The sequence below is a fragment of the Anthonomus grandis genome, chromosome 7, assembly GCF_022605725.1.
Source record: "Anthonomus grandis grandis chromosome 7, icAntGran1.3, whole genome shotgun sequence".
Taxonomy (NCBI): Eukaryota; Metazoa; Arthropoda; class Insecta; order Coleoptera; family Curculionidae; genus Anthonomus; species Anthonomus grandis.
The window spans coordinates 27558295-27579215 of NC_065552.1; the positions used below are offsets into that span (position 1 = coordinate 27558295).

At 32.7% G+C, this 20921-nt stretch overlaps 1 protein-coding gene across 2 annotated transcripts in view; it reads right to left on the reverse strand.

The window, feature by feature from the left end:
• Positions 1-19633, reverse strand: part of LOC126738976 (titin) — a 127086-nt gene extending 107453 nt beyond the window's left edge. For both annotated transcript variants that reach the window (XM_050444488.1, XM_050444487.1), the window contains exons 1-4: positions 19415-19633; positions 12119-13776; positions 9441-9575; positions 7134-7293 (exon numbers count right to left, since the gene is read on the reverse strand). In XM_050444488.1, coding sequence (XP_050300445.1) covers positions 7134-7293; positions 9441-9575; positions 12119-13771 — 1948 coding nt within the window. In that variant the 5' untranslated portion in view covers positions 13772-13776; positions 19415-19633. The remainder of the gene's footprint in view (positions 1-7133; positions 7294-9440; positions 9576-12118; positions 13777-19414) is intronic.
• Between the last annotated feature and the right edge of the window lie 1288 nt (positions 19634-20921).

Below are 20921 nucleotides of genomic sequence, written 5' to 3' on the forward strand. Positions count from 1 at the left end.
TTTTTTCCATGAAATATAATAAGATAATAAGATACTCTATAAAGAAGTGAACATTCAAAGTTAAATGAGTGTAGATAATGTATACTAGAGAAAAAGGCAACAACATCGCAACGCTGCTTGATAGCATTGTTGATTCCATCAACACAAGCAATCTTTACCAGTGACGTCGTCAAAAAATATTTGCATGTTAATTATTTATTATTAATAGATTATGCTTTAAATAATAAACAATATTACCGTTTATGAACTCCTTGTTCGTTTTTTTAACGTACTTCATTAGAGTGAAGGTATTTATCTAATAAAAAGCATATTTATAATAATTATAAGATATTTAATTTAAAGTACATTTACTCTAATCAAGTACGTTAAAAAAACGCATAAGAGCTCATAAACAGTAATATTGTTTATAATTTAAAGCATAATCTATTAATAATAAATATTTATCATGTAAATATTTTTTGACGACGTCACTGGTACGAACGATAACTTGTGTCGATGGAATCAACAATGGGATCGAGCGGCGTTGCGATGTTGTTGCCTTTTTCTCTAATATACATTATCTACATACGTTTAACTTGGAATGTTGACTTCTTTATAGAGTATCTTATCATATTTTATGGAAAAAAAAATGATTCATATTTTATTAAAGAGAAATAGTATTGTTTTGCGTCTGTACAAATAAGTGACAAATTTTTATGATATTAAATTATCGTGTTTTTTTAACCATTTCTACATAAGCATTTGGCACCATTGCATCAGAAATGTTGCAAGCAAAAAAACTGCCCGTAGTTCCATGACAATGCTAATTCTAGCCTTTCAATGTTCTCAGCCCTTAACTTTATTAATATAATTTTTCATCTTTCATTTGACTGAACCATTTTACACTGTCTCACCTCCACCTGTGACAGAAAAAAGTACCGAGAGTTACATAATTTAGATTTTAAAGCCTGGTAAAGTTTTTAAAAATGTTGATTTTTAATTGTTGATATTTCAAAAACAGGATGGAACTAGCGTGTTATACATAAAATGTGTTTAGAATTTATCATAGAATCCAAAAATTTCTCGATTGAAATAACTTATATTACAAGCATGAATATGAATATCGAGTACTTTTTACTTGCTACATAATTTCCGATTATTGCTATGAACTGTTGCATTTCACCAAAAAAACACAGGAATACTTAGGTATTCGTATTTTTTTTAGAAAATTGACAGATCTATAGAACAGTACTTTTGTGTTTTTTCCATAAAACGTATTTTAACCAAGTTATTTGCAAAAAATAGTAATTTTTCAACTGAATTTAGTAATAACAAATTAAATCTACCCCGTTCGTTCGTATGAACTGTAAATCACGGGAAAAAACAGAAGGAAAGTATGTACGATTGAAAGTAATTATAAATAGCCCATTTTAAATCACATGTATAAATCATAAGAGTATAACATTCGGTAATTGACAATTTCAGTGCGCAAGGTACATGATATGTAATAAATAATAAAATATAGTTGGATGCTGCTAGAGCTTTCAGGGTTCAGAGGAGGGCTCTTAGTCTTATAACTGGTTTTGGTTATCCAGTAAGATCTTTTTTCATTAATTCATTGAAAAATTGTGTTAAACATATTTTCTTACAAAGTGCCTTTTATAGTCTCTCTTTGTAATGCTTTTCCTTTTAATTTGTAATGCATGTTGACATGTTAACTTAACATTTGACGCATGCATGCAGCATGTGTACTTTTTTTAAATTTTAATTTTAGGTATTATTTCATCCTGACATACAGTGCGGCTCTTAATGGTCCCACCCCCCTCAATTATTCAAAAGATAATGAATGCGTTTTTATAAAAATTTCAAAGTTGGCACACATCATTAGCAACCTAAACACTACTTTTTGGTTCCTAGCTCATTTTGCAAAACTTCTTATTTTCGTTACTACACCTGCTCAGGTGTAATTTCTTTGTTGCTGTTTGTAGAGTTTGCATTTTTTGTCAATATCAATAAACAAAAAAAAATTAATAAAAAAAACAACAACACACCTACAAACAAATTACACCTGAACAGATGTAGTAAAGAAAATAAAAATGCGAAAAATAAGATTTAGAAAGGCTGCCATTTTGCTATAGGTAAAAGTAATGACTTAATATTCTAGGACCATAAAGCAGGAGCTTTCAAACGATGTATCGCATGAGAGGGTCATTCTATTTAATTTAATTTTTCAAAATGGCTTTCCGCCGCCGTTTTGCAAAATGAGCTAGGAACCAAAAAGTAGTATTTAGGTTACTAATGATGTGTGCCAGATTTCAAATTTTTATATAAATGCATTTAAAAGATAAGAGGGGGGAGGACACTTAAGAACCGCACTGTATGTAAATACTATTTTTATATTTGACATTGAATAAATTATAAAAATAATGAAATAAGTACTATTTTATCTGTTTAGTTTTATTGTATTATGTTTTTAGACTAATATATATAAATTTTTATGGCTACTTGTGCAAATGCCAAATAAATAAACAATTGATAAGCTATGAGGATTTTTCATAAAATGTATTTGTATAGTCCCACCACCATATTACCAAATTCAAGATAACTAAATTAAGTTTTATAATCTTATAAAGTCTGTAAAGTACATTTTACCCAAAAACAGAACAAATTTGTCACATGAACAAGCAATATTATATTTAAACATATCCTTTTTGGCTAGTAGAAAAGCATGCTTCGATATTTACTTTGACTACAAAGTCCTTAACAACTTTGTGTACAGTATTGATTGTACTCAGTTATTCCATATTATCCATGTCCTATATCCCCCTCTGTCGTACATTGTGCTTATTATATTGTCCCTCTAATCGCGTAGCTCATAATGTAAACAAGTTTTATCTGGATTTAGATTTTTGTTTGGGCCAAAAATAAATCCATAAACCCGCTCAGGATTTCAGTTAGATAATATTTGGATAAATAATATGAGGACATCTAACTGATAATAAATTTGAAAATTTTTTGTTAACATGAATCCACATTATGGTAAGTTTGATGCCTAACTTTTTGATACTTATTTTTTTTTCGTTTTTTTGATCATGTGCTTGGCACATTTAGCCATTTTGTAAATTTAATCAAAGGAGAATGGCGACAACATGTGAATGATGGGGAAACATTTATTTTTATTTAGTAAATATTTCACTCTGGATAAAACACTAAAATTAGAAGCAAATATTTAATTGCCTTTTTGACGCGTTTGCTATATTTACCAATTAAACCAGGTAAAAATACTTATATAAAGTAGTATCTAATAAATATTTAATAATTTATCATATTCCATAAATTTAGTGATAACTAAAATTACCACAAATAAATAATACTGCAATCTACGCATTTCAACCTGAGATCCTTTTAGCAACGGCCTTTAATTACACCCACAACAAACAGTTTTTTTGTTAACTGAGGGAATTGCATCAAACCTATGTTTTAACCTTTTTCGTACCGAACCTATAACGATTTATTCTGGGTAGTAAATAACATAATTTTTACTTACTTGAATGGCCGAAAAAACGTAACCGGACACTTATTTCAGGTTAGGTTTAAGTTAAGATCTTTAAACTTAGATCTGACAACCAGCGTTTCTTAAGGAACTCTGTTTGTAGTTTGTAGTAGTGTTAAAACAATTATTTTAACGTTGTGGTCAAATGTCTATTAGGACTTTAGAGCCATCCCGAATTAATGTTTACTAATGTTTGCATCCGTTTAACCTTCTATATTGATATTTATATAACTGTAAGGACCCTGTACAGCTAAGATTGCGCCTAAACGATACGAGGTAGAGAAGAAAGCCTTAAGAAAAATCTCTAAACTGAAAGTAATTTACAAAAACTTAAACTAAACAAAAAAAATATAGTAAGAACAGTTTTCTTTTTCGCGATGCCCTATATATTATACGTGTATGAGGTGTGGGGGTACTTCAATAAGTAAGCTAAATTACCCATAGATAGCGCCACATGAGTTTGATGCTGTTCACCTACTTTTAAGACTATTTATTTTTGTGCAAACGAATTTAAACTTGGTCAAAATTCAAGCAGCTCAATGTGTAGGCATCTCAACACACTCATCCGAAAGGACAAATATTTATTGTTGATTAAACGTAATCCAGCAGATTTTTGAAGTAGATTCGTACAGTAGATGGGTTATATCCATGCCTTCTACAAAATGGGTTAGATGTATCCACTTATCGTCAGACTTTTCAGGACTTTCCTCGCTCAAGGCTACGTCTCTCTTTGTCCCGAAAGCAAGAAAAAGCGACCACACAGACCCCAAAATCGTACCAACCAATCAGTCTTACAGTTTTCTTCTGAATACAATAGAGAGGCTGAATGATCGATATCTAAAAGAAGGTATCTTGGTCAAAAGACCACTGCACGTGCAAAAAAAAATATTGTTGCCAGGTGGGCAAATCCACGCATTTAGCCCACATCATTTTCTGAGAAAGCTGGAGGGTTCTGAAAATGGGTGTCAACAGCGAGGTTGTCCAAACGTTGGCTGCTAGAGCCAGCCCGCAGGAAGGAGTATTATCTCCAATCTTGTGGTGCCTGATGGTCGACAGCTTATTATTCGAAGCTCGAATATTTAAACAAGGCCGGCCTATACACAGGCCCTCGCTGATGACCTGGTAATCCTGTGACCGGAAAAGGACGCCGCCACAATGCAGTGCCCGATGATAAGGGCTCTGCGAATAGTGAACAAATGATGCCTCTCGGGGTGTCTCAGCATCGATCCCCAAAAAGGAGAGCTACTACTATTCACGAGGAGACGTAACTTTGGCACACCACCTGCTGTGTCTCTGAAGTGCAGTTGCAATACTCCAGGACAGTTTGACTTTTGGGAATCACATTAGATTCCAAACTCGCCTGGTACGATCACGCAGACACCAGAATTAAGAAGTCCACCTGCGCGCTATGGGCCTGCAGACAAGGGCTTTCGGCAATACCTGGGGTCTGTCCCCTAAGATCCTTCACTGGTACATTAATCTATTATCAAACCTCTTCTCACATCTATCTGCCTGCTATGTGCTCACAAAACCCTTGAGTCTCAGGTGCCATATAGTCACTGCCCATCAGAAGGAAAGGGTACTCCTGTACAGCCTGAGACCAGATTTTTGCATGTATCACCTGCCCTGTTTTTTGCTTTCTCTGTACATTGCACTTATTGTTTGGTGGCCATGTACAGAGAAAGCAAAAAACAGGGCAGGTGAGACATGCAAAAATCTGGTCTCAGGCTGTACAGGAGTACCCTTTCTTCTGATGGGCAGTGACTATATGGCACCTGAGACTCAAGGGTTTTGTGAGCACATAGCAGGCAGATAGGAGTGACGTCTCCAATGGACCTACACCGTTATATAATGGAAATTTTTGGTGTGTTAAAATGCGAACAGGAAATCCTAGAGTGCGGACACTGCAACCCAGTCGTATCAATCTGCTCGGACAGCAGGGCAGCCGAACCTGACCAGGCTTGGGGCCTGAACCCATAATCTAGGTTCAAATTCTTAGGTAACAGCTACACTCTACCAAGTGCTTTTAAGTTCTTCAAACCAGAGAGCCTTATTGGCTTTGCCAAGGCCTTGATAGGCCTTCGGTAATACTCGGTGGGGACGACGGGCTTATCAGAAGACCTATGTGCATAACAGCCTCCGGCTGCCCACTACACTGCAATTTATATATTCAAAGCTATTTCTTATCAAATGTTTGAGTTTACATTTGCACAGTTGCAACAACAATGTCAACATTATATAAATGGTGCCCAATTATTGGCCAGATTTGGTAGCTACATATATAGTGACTATTTAGTACCCTTTTTTCCTGACTTAAAAAACTGGATTGGACTTCGAAGGTCAGATATTTTCATCAGATGAAGTGTCTATTATTGCTGTAGAAGACTATTGTTTACTATCTGTTTGATTACAATGTTATGAATTTAGTTACTTCTTACTTAGAAGGCATAAAGAAGTTGGAATACCTTCGAATTAAGTATATAGAGCTCCAAGGAGGCTATGTCGAAAAATAATGTGGGTAACTTTTTTATTACCATTTTTCATGAAAAAAAAACAAATGTTTATTGTACAAATTATTGATGTTTTATGAAAGATCGATGGCACCTGTTATCTTCTGCCTAATATTTTCCAATTTTTTTTTACAGTTACTTTGCTTTGATGTCTTTGTATTCTTTTTGCAGATAGTTTTGACTAATGATTCATTATTAGTTGATTTCGTAGCTTCATCCTATTGTTTGTCGTTTTATTATTTCTTAAATAAATTCTTTCTCCAGTTAAATAGAATTTGTCACTTGTATGCTGTAATTGACTATCAGGAAAGTAAAAATAAAATAAAACATGTGTTCAGAGTTAAAAAAATATACTAAAATCTGCCAAGCCCTTTCTTTTTCAAAGCCACGAAACAAAAAAAAATCGTAGACTATCGTTTGATGAGATTTGTTTGAAAATTTGTGCATGAACCAAGGCGTACTTCGCCTACTAAGGTAGTAGACAAAGCTGAATAAGTTATATTTTACGTGTTTTATTTTATTTTCCCGATAGTCAAATACAGTGTACAACTAACGAAGTCTATTAAAAGAATTACCCTTCAGGGCATGAGCTAATGATATAATAATATTCAGTTTTCACTTGTATACCGTGACGCTGTCCAACAGTCATGCATTTTTACATGAATTATAAAAAGAAGTAGTCTATTGCATATGCGGAATTCAACATTTCAATCCCCTTGCCTAACGGCTCGGGCTACCTCTTTGCTCAGGCCTCTGCGCACTTGTTGTAGTATACTAGTCAGTTTAAAGCTTTCTCTATTCTCGTATCGTTTAAGCACTATAAAAAGCGTACTACTTATTGACACAACCTGTTTGGTTTATTCGGACAGAATACTAGTTGGGATTACACCAATATCACCAACAAAATTAAAGAAATCTTCAAAGTAAAATCTCATAAAAATAAAATATATCGGCAAAATGCAGGCTATTTAAACCTGTTACTACAGAAAAAAGAGAAAAAAACACCCAATCATTTATAAAAATATGTTCACAGGTTTTAAAACTAATAGATGCATAACATTTAAACAGTAAAGTAAGAATAATCCACTTACCAGATCCTAGTCCTAAGGGAGAATCCCCAGGAACTGGCTGACAAGATCCCTGTTGTCTCAGCAAAGGAGCACCATGTTGCTGTTGAGGATGGTGCGGTGATGTGAAGGCGCTCATTGGTCCGTGCTGCAACTGGGTGGGGGAAGCCATTTGTGATCCGTTCTAGATAAGAACAAGCATATACAGGATACCTTCAGGTTGTTGAAAGGATATAAATTATAATTTCACAAGTCACTAATTAATTTTTTTTTTAAACAAGTTGTAATTTTTTCACATTGAAAACATATTTTCAATTTGTGTTAGTAGCATCCATCGATTCAGAAAATACTTATGCATTGACATGCAATAGAAAATCAAGTGGCAATTTTTTAGATGGAGGTCTAAAGGAGGTTCTATCAGTTTAATTTTATTGAATATTCAGAATTTTAGAAATAAGGTAAATGAGTTAGAAGATTCCCAAATATTGTAATCCTAACCGAACATTGGTTGAAGCAAAATGAGCCTATGGGGTTGGCAGATTACTCTATTGTCATTGTTATAAACATAAAAGTTGTTAACAAGGCTGCAAAAAAAAGAAAATAGTGGAAATATTTATAAAACAAAATAAGGAAACTTTACAGGTAAATGTTTTAAAACTTATAAAATGCGTGTATCATTTACTAGTTATCATTTACATTTACTCTACTAGTTGAATTGAATAACAATAATAAAAATAACATATAAAACAAAACAATATGACTAAAAGTGTCTGCGTAAAATTTATTTAATGAGTAAAAAGCTTCACTTTGTAAAAATGTCTTTAATTTTTTCCTAAATTTAAAGTCACATTCAGTATTCCTCAAATGAATAGGTAAATGATTAAAAAGCTTCCTGCCGCCCGCCGTATACAAACGAGGCCCCTACCCTCTCAGTTCTTGGAATAGGAAGAGGCAGAGAAAATGTGTTACGAAGATTGTACTCAGATGGAGAATTAAGCTCATGTTTGTATTTCTTATGAACAATACAAGATGTTTCCAAATAAGGAGGGCAACGTTATGATGGAATGCCTCAGGAAAAGATCCCGGCAAGTGCGAAAAGGGACACGGCACATATAGCGAATTGCCTTCTTCTGCATAACAAATAAAGAATTAAACAGATACTGGGAACAAACTCCCCAGAAGATAATTCCATACCTAAGATGGGATTCAATGAGAGGGTAAGCATTTTTGGCTACAACAAAGTTAAGGAATTAGCAATTACTCTAATAGCATAACAGTTACATATTTTTTTTTTGCAAGTAAGAGATGTGGTCTTTAAATTTTAAAAGCTTATCGATCGTCACACCCAAAAATTTGCTTGCGGCCAATGGACTGATTGAATTATTATGCAAAGTAACTGCCTCTAGGTGAAGTTGTTAGCATTACACCACAGCTTAGCAAGAGTCAGATCCCTGTCAATGGCAACTCTCATTCTTTCAGGATCGGTATCATGCCAAAGTATAGTGGTATCGTCGTCAAAAAGTGTAAACATTCCAGAAACAGGGACCAAAGGCAGATCGTACGTATAACAAGAACCAAATAAGACCGAGGACAGAACCCTGGGAAACACCAGCATCAATGAGTAGCCTACCAGAATTATTGTCACCAAAGAGCACTCTCTGAGTTCTACCCAAAAGATAGGACCGAAACCAGTTAAGAGCAACTCCCCTGAAACCATAGATCTCGAGTTTCCGCAGCAGAATTCTGTGACTCACACAATCAAAAGCTTTGGATAAGTCACAGAAAACCGCTGCTGCACATCCACCAGAATTCAACCCCAAGTAGAGGCTCTCCAAAAGGTTGAAAAAAGCATCGCCCGTGCCGACTCTCTCTCGAAAACCAAACTGATAGACGCTAAGAAGTCCATGCCTTTTAAGAAAGTCCCAGTTAACGGTTTACATTGAAGGCTGTAAGTGAAATCGCGAAAAAGTTTAGTTTCATGCCGTGAGGTTTTTGAGTATTTTTAAGGCTAAAGTCAAAAAAATCCAAATCTCAAATTAAAAAAAAAAGATTGTTTTTTTATTTTACCTTAATAATATAACACTCCACCCTGAAGAATATCTCAACTCTCTTTTGAGTATTTAGAAAATATAAACGTTGTTTAGAAAATATAACCAACAGGAGAGTTTGAGGCCGGAGAATCGATATAAGAAAATACGGGTCTCACAGGACAGTTTTATTTATGGATTTTAGGTAGACCTACTTTACCCAGACCTGTATATTATGACTAATAATAGTGATGTCACTTAGTGACTTAAGAATTAATACAACTAAAGAAAGTTTGTTACTAACCTGACAATTTAATGCCGGATGTCCGGGTTGGGGGCCGCCACTGTGTATTCCAGGGCCCGGTGGGGGTTGCATGCTCGACAACGCGTCCAATGGCGTGTAGGACTTCGACGAGCATGATTGAGCGTCTGAATTAGGCTGATAATAATGTTATTATTAGAAAACGGTATATAAAAAAAAATACAAAAACAGGATTACATGCTTATATGATAACAACATATCAAGCCCGATACCATGGATGTATTGGTGGGAGTTGTTTTGGATGGGAGTGGATTTAGGATTGAGGCCTATCTGTACCAACTTCCATCCTCGAGTCGCGTATGTCCTAAAACGTAAAAATTTGATGCAGTTGCCACAAAAAAGGTATCAAAAAGTTAGTAGTAATTATACCGTAGGATAAGAGTAAGCATTAAGGATAATTTGAAGCTACATGATGCCAAAGGCTTAAATATGCAGGCTAGACGTAAAATGCACTAATTGGTATTTTTTCACAATATTATTTTGAATAACAATCCACCATACTTGATCAATAATATAATATATAGAACCGATGTTCACAGCTTAAACCTAAGATTCAGGGGTCTTATATCTCCACCACCACATAAAACATCTCTGTTACAAAAAATTTTTTCTTATAACGTTTATAAGCTGTATAACACTATTCCTTATTCATTAAAAGTACTAAAACCTTCAATATTTAAAAAGATGTTAAGACGGCGGATGTTTCGTGAATTTAACTTAAGTAGGGTGCAGCTGATTTACATTTTGTTTAAGTATTTTCGTTATTTTATTTCTTTCAATTAGATTTTTGTCTGTAATAAGTATAGATATTTTATTGTAATAAGTATAGATTGATAGCAATGCTTTTTATGTTGATTGTGTAGGGTTTGTTAAATGCAAAGATTGGCGAGACAAGGTCAACTCGAGTCTCCTGTAGAGGAAGAGACAGTAGACTGAATCTTATGGAGAAAAGTTACATGGTTCTACAAGACCATAAAATGATGTCCAAGGAAAAAATGCTTTTAGTATTTTTCTTTTGTCGCCTAAATTTATTACAATCTAATCTAGTATCAGCTTGAAGAGAAATTGTTCTGTTCTTTCACAGATTCTCACCTACTTTCCTGAGTACCTGTATATGATTAATCCATTAATACATATAATCAATCTTATATTTACATTGGGCATAAATATTTTAAAACCTCAGTTGTTACTCCGATCTATAAAGCTGGAGTAATCATCGACCAGAACCCTTAAGTGGAAACAACATGTGTTAAGATTAACTAATAACAGTAGAAAATTAATTCGGAAATTTTATATGATTAGGGAAATTCTAAACAAAAAACCTTTGATATGCGTTTACAAAGCTCTTGTAGAGTCTTTATTGAGATATGCTATAATAGTATGGGGAAGTTCTTACGAAAATGCATTAAAGCTTTTAAAGACAATCCAAAATTACATTCTTAAAATCATTTTTAGAAAGGATAAAGTGTTTCCAACAAACCTACTTTACAGTGAAAGAATACTGGCAATTGGATCTTTATATATTTTAGGTGTTTGTTCTTTTATATATGAAAACCGTGAAATAGGTGTACATGTTAGTCATACTTATTCTACCAGGTTTAATGTTGAAGTAAACTTACAGATTCCCAATAGTACTACCAACCTAAACCTTAAGTCGTTTCACTACCTTAGTGTAAAAATATACAACATTTTGCCGCTAACAGTAAGGATGACAGGGAACAGAAAAGCTTTTTATAAGGAATATATCACTTATAGCTCATAATTTCGAAAAGTTTTCAACGTTACTCTGAATCGTTTTTCTTCATTCAAAGTAATAAAACTACTTTTTTTTTAATTCAATTATCAAGCTAATCAAGTTTTGTTATGAGTTTGAGCAAATTGTGCACAACTATATCTTAATTTAATATTTATCCAGTTAGTTTTTATTGTTAAACTCTTAGTATTATAGGTATTATAGTACATACAGAAATTAGGTTTTCTAGGTACCTAATATAATTACAATAGTAAACATAACAATTTTGTATAATATAAACATGTAGTACCAATTTAATGTTGGTAATATATGAGTATGAGTAAGTAGTGGGGGAGATTAAAGATATAACTTGTGGTTTTCACTAGCCTGTGCCACTATTTCATCAAACAATTGTGAATAAATCAAAAGAGAACAACACCAAGAGAAAACTTTCACAGGCAACTGGAGTTTTAATTAAAATACTTCTGAATTATGCTGTGCTACATGTAGTTGGAAATAAAATTAACAAAATTTATATTAACACAGTTTTAAATATTTCTCAAAAATAACATTTAATATATAAAGAAAGTATCATTAAATGTATTTATTATTATTGAATAAACATTCAACTTAGTAAAAGCAATACTTTTTCAGTACATCGAGTATACTACATTACACATTCAAATTTTAATTATCCTTTTTGGTGCCAAAAATTGAAACAGTCAAAAAAATTAAAAATCAGGAAAATAGAGGTGGGAGTAGGAGGTTAAAAATGTGTCAAAAATTCTTTGTTTCGAAGTCCTTACAGATAATAATTAATAGAAGATTTGGCATGCTAAATCTCCTAATAAACCCTTTAGTATTAAAACTTAAAAAGGTTCAAATTTATCAAAAATGATTTAAACAGATATGAAAACAAAGAACTTACATTTTCTGAGCTGCTTCTGGACTGGATTACCGTTTCCGAAGATACAGTAGTCGCAGCAGTTTGAGTATGACTAGTGGCCGAAATCCGGTACTGCATCCCGGCTATGCTACAATACCCTTCGTGATGCGTAGATCTGGTGGTACTGTTTACATATACTCCGGTAATAGTAACGTCGGTATCCTGATTTAAGAACACTGACACTTTTTTATTCGGAGAAGTGTGCACTTCAATAATATCTTTCTTGTCTTCCTCTTCCGGCTTTCCGTCCTTCGTCAAATCTACTTTGTCAATGGCAGCGAAATACTGTTCAGCCGAAGAGTCAGAGTCTGTATCAGAAGAGTCGTCGCTACAACTCGTTTTACTGTTAGTTTTCATTTTTTTATTATTCGACGAGTAACTGGCTGCCAAGATGGCAGTCGCGTTTAAGCTGGCCATCCGTTTTTTCACCACCATATCTTTTAGATCCATGTATATTTCTTCAGATTTCGGTTTACGTTTCTTTTGATGAACAGGATCTTTTTTCGGCCTGCCGGCTGGTTTCTTTGGCACCTCCTCTTCGTCATCTTCTTCTTCTTCACTAGTTTCTTTTACCTCCTTCTTAACCCTGACCACCTTCCGAGGTCTTTGCGGTATTTTATACAACTCAATATCGCTATTATCTGAATCGATGTATTCGTACATATCGTAGTGTTTGCCCACTCCTCTTAATCCTGGCACCTCTCTTAAGCTCCTTTTAACCGGCGGTAAGGATACTTCATCTGAATCAGTATCCACCACGGGTTGCGTCTTAAGTTGGTTTATATTGTTTCCCGGTTCAAATTTAATAATCGCGTTTGCATTTTCCGCCATCTTATCAAAAGATGCCTTCGACTCGTTCTCATAAAGACAATGCACCTTAGCTATGGCGTTTAGAGAAGCCTCACGGTGACGCTTTGGACTATTCCAAAACTGAATCAATTTAGCTCGACGCTTTTCATCCATTTGAGCATGTTTCTTTTTTATTTGGGGTTGTGATTTTTTCTTTAATAATTTTACAGATTGATTAGGTTCCTCTTGGTCCTCCTTCTTAACCTCTTTGGCTTCTACAGTCGTAGTGGGTTCTTTATCGCTTTCCACTTCAATTTTAACTACGGTAGCGATAGGAAAGTCATTTTCCACTTTCTCTTCTTTAATTTTAATAGGAGGTGCTATACTTGGTTCATCTGTAATCTCAGTTTTCTTTTTTTTAAGTTTAGTCTTTTGCGGCTTATTCTGCGTTTTCACATTAAGTTTCTTGGCGTATTTATTAATAATTTTATTAATGGATAAATCTATGTCTTTCTTGCGTTTCTTTTTCGGCCGTTTAGGTTCAACGACGTCGTTTCTATCTTTCACTTTCTTCGCTTGAGCTTTTGGAGGCTCAGAAGGTTTAATTGGGGTTAGTTTACCTTTTATAACAAAAGCGATCGTTTCCGCGACGGTATCTTTAATCGGAGGCTCTTTTTTCTTCTTCATAATTGTTTTTAGAGAGGATTTTCGCGCTACCGGTTTTGTATTTGCCCGTAGAGGTACGCCAGCTGTTTTTACCGGCAATCGTTTCTTTTTACTGTTATTGTTCTTAACTGCAGTTTTTTTATTGATCTTGGGCCTCTGTTGGCCACCATTTTGTTTCATTTAACCTAAAATAAAGAGAAGTATATTAAAACAAATAATCATGTTTAATTTTACAAAACAATTTAATTTTACAAACAACAAGGACAAAAACAATTTTCAAATAATTAAATGTGGTGCAAATATTTTTGAGAAAAAGGAGATAAATAAAATCCTTCTATAAGAAGATCTATTAAAGCTATGATGATTTCTATTAACTCATAGTAATCTATGAGTACTCAATAGTAGTGCAGCAAAATTCAATGGTTCTCAAAATCAAATGCCTTTGACAAATGGTCCACTAAAAGACACTAGGTATGTGCTAGGCCTACTTGGAAATTGTGTAATCTCTTTATTTATATTATAACCTAGAGACTACATTTCTATCTTGAGGCTGCAAATTTAATAACTTCCTTCCTCAGTAACTCACTGATATTATAAATCCCCCTTTTGACTTTGAAATATTGTAAGTCTAAGGATATTTAGAAATCCAAGAAAGAAACTTATTTTGTCTAAAGCTTGTCACATCTTCAATGAATAATTTCATGTTAAATCGTTTAATATTAAGCATGTAGACCACTGTTTAAATTGCTGTTTCATATTGGAGGCGTCTTCATTAATTTTTAAAAACTGAGATATTGTCATCTACCAAATATTTCAGGCAAAGTATTACAGTTTTCTATTTTGTGTTATGACAGGTATCTGTTATTTTTCATATAATGTTTTAAGAGCTTTATAAATAGAGACTTTATGCTTTTTAGAGCCCTTTTTGACTACTTATTTATGCTAGGTTAGATCTGAAAAAGCCAATAGGAAGAAACAAAGTCAGTAAGTACTACATTCATATTTTCTGCTTTTTGGCTCACAGAGTATCCCTACAGACCTATCCTTTTGTTCAAATGTATTTTTTTTTGAATGTTAAGATGTTAAATAATATCATAAATGTCTTTGCTATTAAATTACTATATACTTTTTAAACAAACTAGCAGCATTTGAATGCTGCTAATTACTAAAATGTTTGGGTATTTATTAGTTGTCTTTTGAAACTGGATCATGAGAGGGCTAATGTGTTTGATGAAGGTAAAAGAAAGTTGTAAGGTGGCAAATTGTGAACCAAAAATTAGACAAATAGTTACTCTGCATTTTTGTTAAATTAAAAATATTTCCTGACTGATTTTCCAGCACTAATCAGGTTTAGAAGATTAATAAAAATATCCAAACTTAGACAAGTAACTAGGAGTGTTATTTCATTCATTCCTTAGAATGAGTTTTGAAACATTGTAGTTTTGTCTAGTATTATTATTATCCATTGCTATGAAAATAAAAATAGTATAATGATTTATTTAGCACTAGAAATAAGAAACTTAAATTGACTAGCTGTTATTTTATTTTTTAAACATAAATTTTAAAGTGAGGCTATCCTTCATATGTTATGGTAATTAAATGGCCAAAGCACTCAAATTAGGCATAACATATTTGTTCCGGCAGTTTTATAGAAGATATACCTTTTAAGTTTTATTTTTAACTGAGGTCTTTTATCCATTTTTTGTATTTAATGGTTTGCCTTACATCTGAACTATTTTTGACCATGGTGATGATAGATTATACTTAAAATCTTTAAATAATACAATAAATCCAAGAAATTTGGTTCAGTGGGAGTAGAACCAACTGATATGTCCTCTAAATTAATTAAGTGATTAAGAATTTAGGGTCATAGCAGTATTTTATGCAATCATACTGATTGATGAATTGCTTGTACGTCCAGGTTTTATCACAGAATGATTGTATTGAAGGCAAAAATGATAAAATATCCTCTTATAGTAAGATTTGCAAGGATCTTTACATATAGTAGCAAAACAAGAGGAAAGCCAAGAAATACTGATCTCTGAATTTTAATAAGCATATTTCCACTCTTGCCAGAAAACTTTCTTCAGTCTGTATCGGGTCATCAGGGTCCAGGAGCTAGGATTAGTTGTTGGAAAATAAGTGTGTGCTCTCTTTAATTCACATCTGAATTACAGAATTTCTCAAATCTCCTTACTCCATGCATTGCAGACCTCTACTTATTTATGCAAGGATCCTCACTATGAGCAGCAGCAGGGTACAGATCCAAAGGAAGGAAACAGGGGAAATTTTCCCTTCTAAAAAGCTATGTGACTCATACATTATTATAAGGTTAGCTACACTGTATTGTAATATTTCTATTAACCTACTGTGTTGGAAAAGAAACTCCCCTTGTCCAAAAATGAGTTGTGGATCTGCCTCTGCCAGACAGTGGATATGGTCCATAATAAATATAAGCATGGGAGTTCTGATACTAAGATAAAAGTGATAAGATTAAAAGATAAGGGTGACATATTGTATTCAAGAAATTATTAGAAAACCACACAGGAGAATATTCCATAGCCAATCACTATATGGGATGACTATGGTTTTGTATATGGTCTTTGGGGAATCTCTATGGGTGTTTTATCTGCTTTTAATCTTCAAAAAGAGATCATTGCAAAGCTGTCAGAGAGTGAATCATGTAAAATTGGTATGGCATTAAGCTTAGGCAGTTAAGAAAATTTAAAATAAGGATAAAGAACATAATAATTTCTAAATTTCATTACACATAGCAAGAATTTTTGGATAAATCACTGGAAATTGAATAGTTGTTTAAGAAATTGGTTTGTTTGGACCTATTTTGTTTATATTTTTCTTATGTTACACATGAATTCTTAGGCTATGTTTTTATGTCGTCCTGTTTATATGTCTACTTTTTTCTTTGTGATAATGCTAGCAACTAACTAACACTGTAAAGTTGTAATTGAATGCAAATAAAATTTTTTCATTGAATTTGATTGATTCATCGAAGGTGATATCCTGAACCAATCAAGTAAGGCAGGGTATTAAACAGTAAATTAGGAATCACACATAGAAACATTTTCCACATTTGTTCCTTCAGATTTGTGGTGAAAGTTTTTATTCATGAACTGCTTGACTAATTGCAGTTTAAGATTAGGGTTCAGTTTTTATTATTCCCAAAATTTTTAGGTGATTAATATATATTTATGTTATGTTATTAGCAGTGTTCATGTTCTTTATTATGTTCTCTATAGGATGTAGGTATTAATTCTACTTCTCTGTTATTAATCACCTTAATGGTGTTTGCAAAGTTGTCAATAAAAAAAACAATAATACAAGAAAAAATTTAATTAGCATCATTAAGAGGAAATGAAGACCCATCATAAATCCAATTTCCTTTCGTTTTGGGGAAATTCACTTTAGGTTTAACTCTTTTTAAACAATAAAAAGTGGTAATTCAGGTAATTACAAAGCTGTCATATAGTGAATCATGTAAAAATATCTTCAAAAAACTCCGAAGATTAACAGTGCTTACACTTTTATTTTTGAATATTTGTCATATGCAAAAAACAACATATCTAAATTTATTTGTAATGAAAATATACATTCCTATAATACTAAGATAAATTCTTTAAGAACTTCAATGTTTTGGCCTGTTTAATGATATTTGCCTTTTTTCTTTCATTCACTGTAAAGTTGCAATTATATATTACATATATCAAGATATAAACATGTAGATTATAGGTGAAAACAATTATATCAAATTGAAGACAATTGTCTTGATGAACAGTGGAATTTCTTTGAAAATATTATTGTGCATACATTTGATGGATGTTTTCCTTTAAAAATGTTTAATATTAAAAATAAAGATAAATCCAAACTTTGTGGCAGTGTGATCAGGAAATTGAGAATTGCAAAATTAATTTAGATAGGTTATATGTTTAAAAAAATAGAAATAGCATATTTCAGAACATGTATATAGAATCCAAAAAGGAATATGATAAACTATAAACTAACAAAAAGGAAAATTACTACAGCAATAAAATCATAAGCAGTGACAATAAAACAAAGTATTCCTCTAGAGTTGGTTGATGACAAAGAAATTTTTGACATACTTAAAACTTTTTAAAAATAAGTGCAGCAGTTGTTATGATGCCTTCTTTAGTTAAACATGCAATAACAGCTTTCATTAAGCCATTGGTATACATTGTAAATAATTCAATTTCGTCTGGCAAATTGCTTTAGCAACTTAAACTAGCAACTGTTACATGCATGTATAAAATAGAGATAAGTCTAATATTGAGAATTGTAGACCAATTATAGACTTAATCTTAAATTTCATGCTTTCTAATAACTTGCTAAGCAAATCACAACATAGTTATTTAAAGAACAAGTCTACACATTTTTGAATTTATTATGTACTTAGATCTTCGGATAGAGTTGAAATCCCAATGAGTTGGTTTGGGTTGTCTATCTTGATCTAAGCAAGGCATATGACACTTTAAATTATAAAATTTAAAAAGTTATTCTTATAGGAAATTTGTAATGTAACATTAAAGTGGTTTAAGTCTTACTTATCTGGAGGGCAACAAAAAGTAGCTATTGAAAGGGGTCTTTTCAGAAATTGCAAATATTAGCTTACATATCCCACAGCACAGTATTATCAGGCCCTTATTTACATAAATGACCTCAAAGATTTCTACAGGAGTAATAACTTTGAAATCACCAACTATGCTGACAATACTAGTTTTCTTGTAACATTCCTTTTCTTCAAGACAGAAGACATTAGGATACTAGCTAATAATTGGCTTGCTAAATTAGTTTTAAATAAATCAAATATTAGCATGGAACTTTTTAAAACTCTAAGATCTGCATTGGACATACTAGAACATATAAATATCCAAAAGGAAAAAATATTAATAGTTAATAAAACAAAACTTTTAGGTATTTATTAGATCATACTGTAACCTGGGACCAATATGTAGACTTTATGGCTAGAAAACTAAACAAATTTAGTTATATTTTCTGAATTGTTTCAAAATATGTAAACAGTCAAACAACAAGAATGGTATATCGGGAAAATTTTGAGTCACATATAAAACAGGCCATTATGATGTATGGAGAATGTATGGATATAGGCAAATAATTTATTAGTCAAAAAAGGGCAATTAGGACAATAATAAAGCTTAATTCTAGGGAGTCCTGTTGGGGAAATTTAAAGAATTGAAAATACTTACCATCCTATATGCCATATATATCCAAGAATGCTTACATTATACAATGAACATACAACTATATATATCCCAAACACAGACTTGTTGTGCATAAAAAGGAACCATTTTACTGGTAGACTATACCAGTAAGCATTAAAACATTGCCAAAAATTGAACCCCACGCTATTCATGAGTATTTTGATAGGGTAAATAAATTGTGAAGTTTTCCTATATTATTATGTTTATGATGTACTCTGTATACCTATTTTATTTTAAGTATCAACATAATTATGAAATAAAGATTGTTTATTATTATTATCATTTATTATAAGTTTTAAGTTACAGAAACTCTATGGGTAACTTTAATTTAGTACAATGAGATATATTAATTGGTCAATAGAATTTCCTAGATAATCTGAAGGAATAAACATTTTAAACACCACTTTATATTGAAAAGAGAGAATATTATTAAACAGGTACAGAAATTAAATTGTAGCCAGAAGACTAATTGAAAAAGATATTCATAATGAATGGAGAAAATGATGAAAAACAATATCAAACAAAGAGACAAAAACTATCCAAAGAAGCCCATTATTTTAATGTTTACCTCGAATGTATTGGTGAATAATGCCAGAAAACTTCAATTATCCAGAACACCGATCACTTTATACACTTTGGCTCAAATGCAGCCACACTAGCACAAATAAATTAGTCAATTTCACAGATTTTTTCAGTTTCTTTTAGGGACAATAAGTCTCCCCGCCCTATTAAACGCCAGTACCTTCCGTCCGTCGTCCGTCCAGATTCCCGTCAGTCCAGTGTATTTTCATTTTGACTTGACATTTGGCAGCACGTTTCCAGTTTTTTCTCGTCATGGGATGACATTGACATAGTTGCAGCGTTGCCGATACTCAGAAATTCGAATATCGGAAAATCGAAACGGCTGGGATAAAATCACGACTCGATCTCGATACGATCACGATTTCGAATTCGATCGCGACGAGAAGGGTGAGTCTAAATTTCAATCGTCTGCTAAACTCGTTTTATTTGATTTGATTTAGGTTTCTTGGTAAAGTCCAGTGCAACGATATATTAGAATGGTCACCCGTCAAAACTCCAGCATTTTACTTCTCAAACAATGTAAATAGAAGGTGGATGACATTGTTTGGCAGGTGGAATGATGGTGTTTTGGCGGGTGACCATTCTAATATATAGTTGCACTGGACTTTATATATTTGTTATTTTCCCCAATATTTGATAGATGGAATCGTCAATTATCTTTTCTATTGATAAACACTAAGAATTTTCATTTATTTTGGTAATTTGTTTCGCCTTCGTGTTTTTTAATTTAAATATGTGCCTGCTATTTCTTTAAAATAAAAAAAAATCGTTTAAAACCGCCACTATCCATTGGGAAATAATAATTGAATTCATGGAAAATCACAAAAACTTGTTGTGTTCATCCACTTTTGGTTTTAATATGGCAACATGGGTGCAAATAATAGGACCTAAAACACAAGAGAAATTGGATCTCTCTATAAATGTTACTTTATTAAGTTGTCTCTCATTTCTTATATTTGGAAAATTAATCAATCGATCAGCAAGGTGATTGTCAATAATTTCAGTTATTTTATAGATCCAACGACTCCCTACTTTCCCTAACTCTAAATTTAAAATCTTGTCTAATGCTTCTTTGCTAACAATCTGTGGCATAAAATCTTGACATACTAAAACTGCCCATTCAATGGTAACTCTACTTCCTCTGCCTCTAGTATTACCAGAAGGTTGTGATAAATAGGGTTAAATTAGATCTATTAGTTGTTGTGTTTAAGAAAGCTTCTTGATATACAAATGAAAACCGTATGTGAAACAACTGTGTTTAAAAAATGATGCTGACACATTATGCAAGTATTAAATAAGGAAGAAGCTATATAGTCTGGTGCATACGATATAAAATTATACCCAGGCGTGTCGTCGACAAATCGACAAGACATTCAAGACAATCCGCAAGACACTCACGATTGGAAATTTTATTTAGAATCAGTCATATCGAGTAATCGTGTCGAATCGTAATTTTAGAATCCCAGTACAGAAGTGCGACGTCATGTCATTTA